This window comes from Triticum urartu, unplaced genomic scaffold, assembly GCF_003073215.2.
Source record: "Triticum urartu cultivar G1812 unplaced genomic scaffold, Tu2.1 TuUngrouped_contig_2035, whole genome shotgun sequence".
NCBI classification, from domain to species: Eukaryota; Viridiplantae; Streptophyta; class Magnoliopsida; order Poales; family Poaceae; genus Triticum; species Triticum urartu.
In genome coordinates this window covers 45,255-57,198 of record NW_024112501.1, presented here as the reverse complement: position 1 = coordinate 57,198, position 11,944 = coordinate 45,255, and the positions used below count along the sequence as shown (strand labels likewise).

At 44.3% G+C, this 11,944-nt stretch overlaps 1 protein-coding gene across 1 annotated transcript; it reads left to right on the top strand.

Moving 5' to 3' along the window:
* The first annotated feature begins 3,768 nt into the window (after positions 1–3,768).
* On the top strand, positions 3,769–10,876 carry LOC125526845 (probable phosphoribosylformylglycinamidine synthase, chloroplastic/mitochondrial). Its single transcript, XM_048691462.1, has 4 exons — positions 3,769–3,899; positions 4,827–4,921; positions 5,012–9,216; positions 10,438–10,876. The coding sequence occupies exons 2-3, from the start codon at positions 4,856–4,858 to the stop codon at positions 9,209–9,211; spliced, it is 4,266 nt and encodes a 1,421-aa protein (XP_048547419.1). The 5' UTR covers positions 3,769–3,899; positions 4,827–4,855; the 3' UTR covers positions 9,212–9,216; positions 10,438–10,876.
* Positions 10,877–11,944: the final 1,068 nt, after the last annotated feature.

Sequence of the window (11,944 nt, the reverse complement as noted above, 5' to 3'; positions counted from 1 at the left end):
TTCCATTCTTAGAACTTTTATTTCTGCACAAAAACAACACCATGGTAGTTTTGCTGAAAACATCGTCAGTCCGGGTTTAGTTTCATTCAAATCATGCAAATTAGAGTCCAAAACAAGAGGAAAATCGTTAGGAAAAGTAGATACGTTGGAGACATATCAAGGGGGCGCGCGCCACCCTCGTGGGCCGGCTTGCCTCCCTCCTATGGCCCATGTGGCCCATATCTTCCCCCCGGGGGGTTCCGGTAACCCCTCGGTACTCCGATACGTACCCGATACATTCCGAAACACTTCTGGTGTACGAATACTATTGTCCAATATATCAATATTTACCTCTCGACTATTTCGAGACTCCTCGTCATGTCCATGATCTCATCTGGGACTGCAGACAATCTTCGGTCACCAAAACACATAACTCATAATACAAAACATCACCAAACGTTAAATGTGCGGACCCGGGTTCGAGAACTATGTAGACATGACCGAGACACCTCTCCGGTCAATAACCAATAGCGGAACCTGGATGCTCATATTGGTTCCTACATATTATATGAAGATCTTTATCGGTCAAACCGTAATGACAACATACGTCATTCCCTTTGTCATTGGTATATTACTTGCCTGAGATTCGATCGTCGGCATCTTCATACGTAGTTCAATCTCGTTACCGGCAAGTCTCTTTACTCGTTCCGTAATGCATCATCCCGTAACTAACTCATTAGTCGCATTGATTGCAAGGCTTATCATGATGTGCATTGCCAAGAGGGCCTAGAGATACCTCTCCGATACTCGGAGTGACAAATCCTAATCTCGATCTATGCCAACTCAACAAACACCTTCGGAGACACCTGTAGAGCATCTTTATAATCACCCAGTTACATTGTGACGTTTGATAGCACACAAGGTATTCCTCCGGTATCCGGGAGTTGCATAATCTCATAGTCAGAGGAATATGTATAAGTCATGAAGAAAGCAATAGCAATAAAACTTAACGATCATTATGCTAAGCTAACGGATGGGTCTTGTCCATCACATCATTCTTCTAATGATGTGATCCCGTTCATCAAATGACAACACATGTCCATGGTTAGGGAACTTAACCATCTTTGATTAACGAGCTAGTCTAGTAGAGGCATACTAGGGACACTATGTTTTGTCTATGTATTCACACATGTATCAAGTTTCTGGTTAATACAATTCTAGCATGAATAATAAACATTTATCATGATATAAAGAAATATAAATAACAACTTTATTATTGCCTCTAGGGCATATTTCCTTCACCATGTTCCTTAAAAATATGTCCACATACCGCACACCAGTCAGGTAATCATTCATACTTAACCCTATAAATCTGCCTCTTATTATCCTTGATCATTGAGATATCATTCTTTAAAGGTTTACGAACATTGATCTTGGCCTTATCTCTGTAAAAGTTGCCAGTGAAGCCGTGAGAGATAGGCTCAGCACACACCAGCTCCCCCACTTTGGTCGCCAAGGGCTTCAACAGATGAGCAAATAGATCAGGGATATCGTGGATTTGTATCCATGTCCATAGGGTATCGAGGTTGACTGTTGATGGTTTTGAGATGCCATTGTAGGGGGCAATGACCACAACATCGCCACGGAAGTTCCACGGCCCGAAATCCATGACTCTCTCCCAAACTCCCAAGCAACCAAATTGCAGAGTATACAAATTCTCCTCGAGAGGTCGTGCCTTCACCACTTTGGCCAAGTTCCAAGCTGATCTCATATTTTTATAAAACCAAAACTGGCTATAGGTCTTAGCTGCGTGGACTCTTGCAATGGCCAACCATCGGGTGATCTCTTCCGGCGGCGCCTCCTCTTGCTCGAAGATAACATCATTGAGATCATCCTCCTGAAGATCGAGTTCTTCCATCATCTTCTCCACATCATCCGAGATCGCTTCCGGTCCAGATGCGTTTTAAGACACTGCGATCTGGCCCGCGTGAAGATCTTCAGGCTGGGGGGACCCTAGCTCTGCGGGTTACCACGAGCAGCGAGGCTCGAGGGCCGACGGTGGAGAAACAAGGGGCTCTACGTCGACGCCAGTGCCACCGAGAGAAGAAAAACCCTAGCTAAAGGGGATTTTACTTTTACCATCATAAATGGTATTGTATCGGGGGAATAAAAAAGGGTTCATTTTCTAAATTTTTTTGTCCCGCGCCTCCAAAATCTCAGGACCGCCTGCACACGTGCATCAGCGCTCGCGTGTGAGGAAACCCTTTTTTAGACAAGTGTGAGGAAATAGATGGGTCTTGAGGGAGGAGAGGGTGGGGAAAAGAAAACAGGTGGGTTGGGACGTGTGTCCGATTACAATGGTATAAGCCAGCAAATCAATTTTTTCCAGGCATACTCTATTTTACAGAGCAGAAATGACCAGCCAAGTTTTTTTTGAGGGGGAGAAACGACCAGCCAAGTTTTTTTAGGGGTAAATGACCAGCCAAGTGAGTATTCAGAATCCGAGAGCAACTAGTTAACGAGTGCTCCTTCGGGAGCCTCGCAACGATCAGCGCCACTTGGCACGCTCTCAGCCATTCGCCACGTGTCGCGCTCCCTTTGGATTTTTTTAAGTTTTTCGCACGCGTTTTCGGCTTTTTAAACAGTTTTTTTCGACGTTTTGGTTTATCACTGGTCTTCCTTAGCTTTTCGATCAATTTTTTGTTTTTTTTCATGAAAAAACTTGTTTTTTTCCTTCACGAGAGTCGTGGCCGTGCCTCTCGGAAACGAAAAAAAGACGCGTTTTTTGTTTTTTTTCTCTTTCACGAGAGTCACGGTTTTGCTTCCGCGAGAGGCACGGGTGTGCTTTCACGAGAGTCACGGTCATGCCTCTCGAAAACGAAAAAAAACATGTTTTTTTCCTTTCGCGAGAGTCACGGTTTTGCTTCCGCGAGAGGCACGGTTGTGCTTTAGCGAGAGTCACGGCTGTGCTTCTCGGAAACGGGAAAAAACGCGTTTTCTATTTTTTTCTTTCGCGAGAGTCACACTTTTGCTTCAGCGAGAGGCACGGTTGTGCTTCGCGAGAGTCACGGCCGTGCCTCTCGCAAACGGAAAAAAACACGTTTTCTGTTTTTCTTTCTTTCGCGAGAGTCACGGTTTTGCTTCTGCGAGAGGCACGGTTGTGCTTTCGCGCGAGTCACGGTCATGCCTCCTAGGAAACAAAAAAATGTTTTCTCTTCTTTTTTTTCTTCCGCGAGAGTTACGGTTTTGCTTCCGTGAGAGGCATGGTTGTGATTTCGTAAGAGGCGCTGGCGTGCCTTTTTTGGAAAGGGAAAAAACCCGTGCTTCCGGTTCGGTTATTTCGTCCGGTATTTTTCGTGAGAAAAAAGTTCGTCAAAACCTATCAACATGGGATCTAATTTTGAAGATCTTGACGCGAGGAATCAAACTGTGAAAGCGTTTTTTGGACGCATGGTTTGAGAGATAAAATGTTTTGAATAGACGGATCTACGAAAAAAGAGAAAACTCTCAGATTGTGACAAATGGCACGCTGCATGTGAGTCATTTGTTGCAGCATGAGAAGTTGGAGTGATCTTTGCAACGAGTACTCCTCCTCAACTAGTGATTTCGTGGGAATCCATCAATCCGGATTTTATTACCCGTGTGGTGTACAATGATACAGTGTTTTTTACAGGCGATTTGGGCTGCAAAACGATACAACCAACCAAGCGGCCGTAGGGACACGGGAAGCCCAGTTCAAGCCCATTCGTAAACCCTAAACAGCCAACGCACTCAATTCGTTCGGGCAAGCCCTAAAAAGAAAAGAAAAAACGTTCGGGCAGCAAACTGGACAGAGTATTCGCGGGCGACCGCACGAGCGCGCCGCCGCCGCCGCCGCGAGTCTTCTCTGCCGCCGCCGCCCGTCAGCCGTCGCCAGCGAGGTAAATCCTTCCCTTCCTAATCCCTGCTCTTCTCCGGTGGTCCTCCCGCACTTGCTTGCTTGCTTCTGGTGCCGTAATGCGTGCGTGCTGGTCGTGTGCTTGTCGCCGCTTGCGTGCGTGCTTGCTGTGTCTGTGTGCGTGCTCCTTGTGTACTTGTGTGCGTGCTTGTTGGCTGCTGCTGGGCGTTGGCCAGTGCCTTGTGCAAGTACCACGAGGATTGAGTAGATTGATGACCATTCAGTCATCGAGGATTGAGTAAATTGACGATCATCCAGTCACCGAGGAGATGGGGACTTGATGAAAAGAGGCATGGATGCAACAAATAGGGTAGTATTTTGATATAGTCTCACACATATAATTCATTGTCTTCATAACATGGCATTTTATTAATTATTTATATATACTCGCCGAATTGTAGTTTTTAGAAATCACTGTATCCCATGTCCCCATATCCGCATCGGTGTTTCGTAGCAAAAAACAGTTGAAGTATCTTGCATTTGATAGACCATCTTATGGTTTTATCCCAGTTTGTTCATTTCATACAAGAGAGCTCTCTGATTCAGTGAACGAACCGTGTGTATGTGAGTATGTGAATGCTGGAACTACCAAAAATTCATGAAAATTTGGATGAAATAAGCTAGTTTTTTGTCTGTGGGTGCACAATCTAAGGGGTTTAGTGTCCACTCTGTATTTTCATTCAACGTAATCTGCAATCCGGAACAATGAACAAACACATTGACCTTTGTCTTGAAGTGTGTCTGTGTGCACATTTATCTTTTTGCTTACATCGTAAAAATATAATGAAATAAACTCTGAATTCAACATTTGCTAATGACAAGAACCGATTTTGTAGTTTTTAATATTGTAGATTAAACTTTAGTTATGCTCAGTCGTTCAGTGCCTGATTTCCTATTCTGTGGTTCACAGGTTCTTGGAGTATCTTAGGTGTCGTCAATATGGCATCTCATGCTGAAATGACAGCAAGCAATATGCTACGTCTTCAAGGCTTTCCTAGTAATATGGTATGCACCTAGTTCTAGTTGAACTATCAACTAAATATGCTTCTCTTTTCGGCATGTAACCATTATCATGCGCTTCTCTTTTTGTACCAGGGAAAACAAAGGAGTAGTTTTATATCCACAAGACACCCACCTTCGAGAAGGTCACGAGTGGTTCGACATTGCCTGAACCTACGTCATCTTTGCCGTTTACCTAATCAAAGGGCTATTGTTCCAAATATCCGACCAATGCCTGCTCTCACTGCTGCAGTATCCAGCGGAGTTAATAGTCCATTGATAGAGGCATCTGGTGATGACATGGGATTAGTTTCAAGGATTATTCACTTTTATCGCAAACCATTTCTTCAAGAGAGTGAGGCCAAGGAGTTACTCAGGAAAGTGCAGGCAAAGGTTTCTTCTAATATTATTGATATAAAGACTGAGCAATGCTTCAATGTTGAGTTGGAGGATGCACTAGGTTCTACAAAGCTCGCAACACTTCAGTGGCTCCTAGCAGAAACTTATGAACCTGACAACCTACAAACAGGGAGCTTTCTGGAGGAGGAAGTTTCTAGGAGCTCTTATTGCTTCCTTGTTGAGGTTGGTCCCCGGATGACATTTTCGACAGCTTTCTCAACCAATGCTGTCTCGATTTGTAAAGCTCTATCATTAATGGAAGTAACTCGCCTGGAGAGGTCTAGAAGATATCTTTTGTGCCTTCAGCCTGGTAGTGACCCACTTGATGAAAGCCAACTCAACAGCTTTGCTGCTTTGATTCATGACAGGATGACAGAATGTGTTTATCCTAGCAAGCTCACATCATTTCGGTCGGATGTAGTTCCAGAACCTGTCAGTGTTATACCAGTCATGGAAAGGGGAAGGGAAGCACTGGAGGAAATAAATCTTAAAATGGGTCTGGCTTTTGATGAACAAGATATCAAGTACTACACTCACCTATTCAGAGATGACATCAAACGCAATCCAACTACCGTGGAACTTTTTGACATAGCGCAATCAAACAGTGAGCACAGCAGACATTGGTTTTTTAATGGAAAGCTTGAGATAGATGGAGAGACCATGCCAAGTACTCTGTTTCAGTTAGTAAAGAGCCCCTTGAAGGCTAACCCTAATAACTCTATTATTGGGTTCAAGGATAACTCGAGTGCAATAAAAGGGACTCTTGTAAATCACCTACGCCCAGCACTACCAGGTTCCACTTCACCGCTAACCCTGATGATGCGTGAACTAGGCATTCTGTTCACAGCAGAAACCCATAATTTTCCATGTGCCGTGGCACCCTACCCAGGAGCTGAAACAGGTGCAGGTGGCCGCATAAGGGACACACATGCCACTGGAAAGGGCTCATTTGTTGTTGCTTCAACTGCTGGTTATTGTGTTGGAAACCTTCAAATTGAAGAATCATATGCACCTTGGGAGGATTCATCTTTTGCATACCCATCAAACTTAGCTCCTCCATTGCAGATTCTTATTGATGCTAGCGACGGTGCTTCTGACTATGGGAACAAGTTTGGCGAGCCTTTAATTCAGGGATTTACAAGAAATTTTGGTTCTAGGTTGCCAAACGGGGAGCGTCGTGAATGGCTGAAGCCTATAATGTTCAGTGGGGCAATTGGGCAGATTGACCATGCACACATATCGAAAGGGGATCCAGAAATCGGCATGCTAGTTGTGAAGATTGGTGGTCCAGCATACAGAATTGGTATGGGTGGTGGTGCTGCCTCAAGTATGGTTAGTGGACAGAATGATGCAGAGCTCGATTTTAACGCAGTGCAGCGGGGAGATGCTGAGATGGCACAAAAGTTATATCGCGTGATCAGGGCATGTGTGGAAATGGGAGAGAAGAATCCAATCATCAGCATTCATGATCAGGGAGCTGGAGGAAACTGCAATGTCGTGAAAGAAATAATCTATCCTAAGGGTGCTGAAATTGATATCCGCTCAATTGTTGTTGGTGATCACACATTGTCTGTGTTGGAGATCTGGGGTGCTGAATACCAGGAACAAGATGCATTATTGGTGAAGCCTGAGAGCAGAAACCTGTTGCAATCACTTTGTGATAGAGAGAGAGTTTCAATGGCTGTCCTTGGTGAAATTGATGGTAGTGGAAAGATTGTTTTAATTGACAGTGCTGCTGTGGAGCATGCAATGTTGAGTGGCCTTCCTCCTCCACCGCCTGCTGTTGATCTTGAGCTTGAAAAGGTTTTAGGAGATATGCCTCAGAAGACCTTTGATTTCAAGCGAGTTCCTCGATCGAGTGAACCCTTAGACATAGCACCCGAGATTACACTGATGGATGTTCTTAAGCGAGTATTGAAGCTTCCCTCAGTATGTTCAAAGCGTTTCTTGACCACTAAGGTTGACAGATGTGTGACAGGTCTTGTGGCACAACAGCAGACGGTTGGCCCACTGCAACTACCACTTGCTGATGTTGCTGTAGTCGCACAGACATACACAGATCTTACTGGCGGTGCTTGTGCCATTGGAGAACAACCAATAAAGGGTTTACTTAATCCTGAGGCTATGGCAAGGCTTGCTGTTGGGGAGGCATTGACCAATCTGGTTTGGGCTAAAGTTACATCTCTTGCTGACGTCAAAGCAAGTGGCAATTGGATGTACGCTGCAAAGATTGATGGAGAGGGAGCAGATATGTATGATGCTGCTGTCGCAATGGCTGACTGCATGATTCAACTTGGTATTGCAATTGATGGAGGAAAGGATAGTCTTTCTATGGCAGCTCAATGTGATGGCGAGCTAGTCAAAGCTCCAGGAAATCTTGTTATCAGTGCTTATGTGACATGTCCTGATATAACCTTAACGGTTACTCCAGATCTAAAGCTTGTGAAGGACGGGGTTCTGTTGCATGTTGACCTGGCTAAAGGAAAGCGACGACTTGGTTGTTCTGCTCTCGCACAAGCGTTTGATCAAATTGGAAATGACTGCCCAGACATAGAAGATGTCCCTTACTTGAAAAAGGTCTTTGAGGTTGTTCAAGAATTGCTCAGCGAACGCCTGATTTCTGCTGGTCATGACATTAGTGATGGTGGGCTTATTGTCACCATTCTTGAGATGGCATTTGCTGGGAACTGTGGTGTTAACCTCAACATGGAATTAAAAGATAATGACCTTCTTCAAACACTTTTTGCGGAGGAGCTTGGTCTTGTAGTTGAAGTGCATTTGGATGACCTTGATGTAGTGAAGCAAAAACTTCATGCAGCAGGGGTTTCTGCTAATGTGATAGGAAAAGTAACTGCAGCACCAGAAATAGAGCTGTGTGTTGATGGTGAGGTGCGTTTGAAAGAAAGAACTTCAGATCTCAGAGATTTGTGGGAGGAAACAAGCTTTCAGCTTGAGGAGCTACAGCGGCTGAAATCTTGTGTCAAGCTTGAGAAAGAAGGCCTAAAAAGCCGAACATCGCCCTCATGGCATTTGTCTTTTACGCCCAAATTCACGGACAAGAAACTACTGTCTGCATCCTCGAAACCGAAGGTTGCCATCATTCGGGAAGAAGGGAGCAACAGTGATAGGGAAATGTCTGCTGCATTCCATGCTGCTGGTTTTGAACCGTGGGATATCACAATGTCGGATCTCTTGAACCAAAAGGCTTCTCTAACGGAATTCCGTGGGATTGCATTTGTTGGTGGATTTAGCTATGCAGATGTTCTTGACTCAGCAAAAGGTTGGGCTGCATCTATCAGGTTCAACCAGCCCCTCATACAGCAGTTCCAGGAGTTCTACAATAGGCCAGACACATTCAGCCTTGGGGTGTGCAATGGGTGTCAGCTCATGGCTCTTCTTGGTTGGGTACCAGGACCTGATATTGGAGGCTCGCTTGGTGCAGGTGGAGACATGTCCCAGCCAAGGTTCACTCACAATGAATCTGGCCGTTTTGAATGTCGGTTTATCAGTGTGGCCATAGGGGATTCTCCTTCTATAATGTTCAAAGGTATGGAAGGCTCTACTTTGGGCATTTGGAGTGCTCATGGTGAAGGGAGAGCCTTCTTCCCAGATGAAAATGTCTTGTCTGATGTTGTCAATTCAAATCTGGCCCCTCTGAGGTACTGCGATGATGCTAATAATGTCACAGAGGTTTATCCTTTCAACCCTAATGGCTCTCCGCTTGGTATTGCGGCCCTTTGCTCCCCTAATGGAAGACACCTTGCTCTGATGCCACACCCGGAGCGTTCCTTTATGATGTGGCAGTACCCATGGTATCCCAAGGAGTGGCAGGTTGAGAAGGGTGGTCCCAGTCCTTGGTTGCGCATGTTCCAGAATGCAAGAGAGTGGTGTTCATAGAGAAGGTAAATCAGACTCCTGAAACATTTTCACCTTTTTTTTGGCTCCCTGTAGTTTTTTTTTTACTTTTGGTTCCCTATATAGTTAAGATCTCTGACTAGCCCGTTAACTGAACACAGTTTGTTGCTCTCGTCTACATCTGAACCGCTCATTCTGTAAAGAGAGAAGTGCATTTTTCAACCCCGAACTCTTGCCCTAGTCTAATTTACAACCCCGAACTTCAATACCATCTAAATTACAACCCTCAACTCTCAAAACCGGTCAGAATTCAACCCTCCCCTCCTTGTTCACCGGTTTTGACTAGGGGTGACCAGTTTTGACCAGTCAACAGGTCCAATCAGCATGCCACGTCGGAAAAAAATTCAAAATTTCAAGAAAAATATAAATAAAAATCTGTAAGATCGAGAAAAAATCAGGAAAAAAACCAAATTTCCGAAAAAAAGTTTGCGAAAAAAATTCGGAAACTTTTTCCGTGATTTTCGGGGAAAAAAATTTCAAAAATTGAACTTTTTTGGAAATTACTTTTTCTAGATTTTTTTTCTATTTTACAGTTTTTATATAATTTTCTTGGGAATTTGAATTTTTTTTCCCTTGGATTTTTTTATTTTAAGTATTTTTTGGTTTTTCATGGAAATATCGATATTTTTGTTTTTCAGAAATTCGATTTTATTTATTTTCCCTGATTTTTTCCTGGAAATTTGATTTTTTTATTTCTTTTCCTGGATTTTTTTATTTTACAGCTTTTTAAAAATAATGCTGATGTGCCATGCTGATGGGACCCATTGACCGGTCAAAACCGGTCAACAAAGAGGGGAGGGTTGAATCCTAGCCGGTTTTGAGAGTTAGGGGTTGTAATTTAGACGGTATTGGAGTTCGGGGTTGTAAATTAGACCAGGACAAGAGTTCGGGGTTGAAATATGCACTTCTCTGTTATGTAAATAGCATTCTTGTTGTTTTATGTTTCTGCTAACTCTCCTCTTAGCTTGATCTTTATTGTAGTACTGTGTTAGCTTGAACACCGCTTTGTGCTTGAATTTTGTTATTTAATGCAGTGATAATTATTAGGCATCCAGTGTCTCTCATGTTCTATCCCAGTGCTTCACTGCAATAGAAAGAATCAAAAACATAGTGCTAGGGATTGTATTTTGTTGTTCTGTTCATGAGGTCTCGTACAATACTGCCATGAAACAACTACTTGCTTACCCTTCCTTTCCTGGAACTTACAGGGACTAAATTGGTGGCTCGTATGTCTGCTTAGAGCTTGGGCATTCTGCTGTCGAACTGAACATGATGTGGCCATGGATCAACTCAATACCATGTCTGAAATTATCGCGTTGGAAGAACTCAAGCGACTGACAGCAGCTCTCAGTTCTTGAATATTTCTGCTACTTATTCTCAATGGACAGTGCCTGTATAGGTGCTGCGTGCGAGCATAGTTATGTCTCGCTAGCTGAATTGAGCTATATGCTTCTTCTGCAATTATTCACCTATATCCAGTGATACTATGCTCTAGCTGTCCGGCAACATAAATAATATCCTGTCAGCTTTCTTTCTGCTAAGCATATTATCCATTTTGTAGTTACACAGGAATGTACCATGTCGCCCGTTACATATTCGGGATTGTATTTTCAGTTTGGCGTAACCTCAAGAGGGTAATAACACTTAGACAGGGTGGACAGCAGATTTTTTTTTTTACAGCAGATAGAACTCCTGGATTCATGGAATTGAGGAAGAAGGTCTTAAACAAGCTACAATATGGCTGGTTCCAGACTCGTATCATTTGATTTTATGAACACCCATCAAGACAGACATTGACAACCTAGCTGCTATCTTACAAGGCTTTGGTGACGTGACGAGCCTCTGCAACAACTTCCAAAAAAGCTTGGTCGTGCCAATCCGTTGCAACCATCTTGACCTCGAGCACATCCTCCGGAATATGCCGATGATCCGCCCTTCCTTCTTGGTGAAATACCTAGACTTACCTCTTTAGGTTTGGCAGCTAAAGACGATGGATTTCCAATATCTGGTCGGCAAGGCGGCCGGATAATTAATCACTTGGGATGGGCAAAACATCATTGCTATCGGACGCACAACTCTCGTCAAGTCGGTCATCTCCTCTCAAGCGGTCTTCTCTATCACGCCTCTCATAGTGCCGCCGGGCATTCTAGATACACTTAATAAGATTGAGAGGGCCTTCTTTTGGTCGGGTGCGGAAAAGACCACGGGAGCCAAATGCAAGGTCAATTGGAATTTGGTGTGCAGACCAAAAGATTACGGTGGTCTTGGGGTGCTCAATACCGACAAGTTTGCACGGGCGTTGCGGCTTCGTTGGCTATGGTAGGAAGGGAGGGAGCCCCGTAGACTATGGGTGGGCTCTGGCAACCCCTGCACTGAAGAGGACCTCCAGTTCTTCTATGCATCTACGACTATCACTGTCGGTGACGGCGTCAAACACCTTTCTGGGACTCCCTTTGGCTCCTGGGGCGCAAGCCCAAGGACATTGCATCGCTAATCTATGAGGGCTTGGCGAGGAAGAATTGGAAGGCGCGTGAGGCTTTGAATGGGAACGATTGGATCCTCAAAATCAAGCATGACACCGCCATCTCCGTCAACCACATTTCCGAGTTCTTTAACCTTTGGATGCTTGTGCATGACTTCCACCTTGATGAGCAAACCGAAGACGATATCATTTGGAAGCATGCGAACGATGGGGTATACACGGCGAGCACTGCC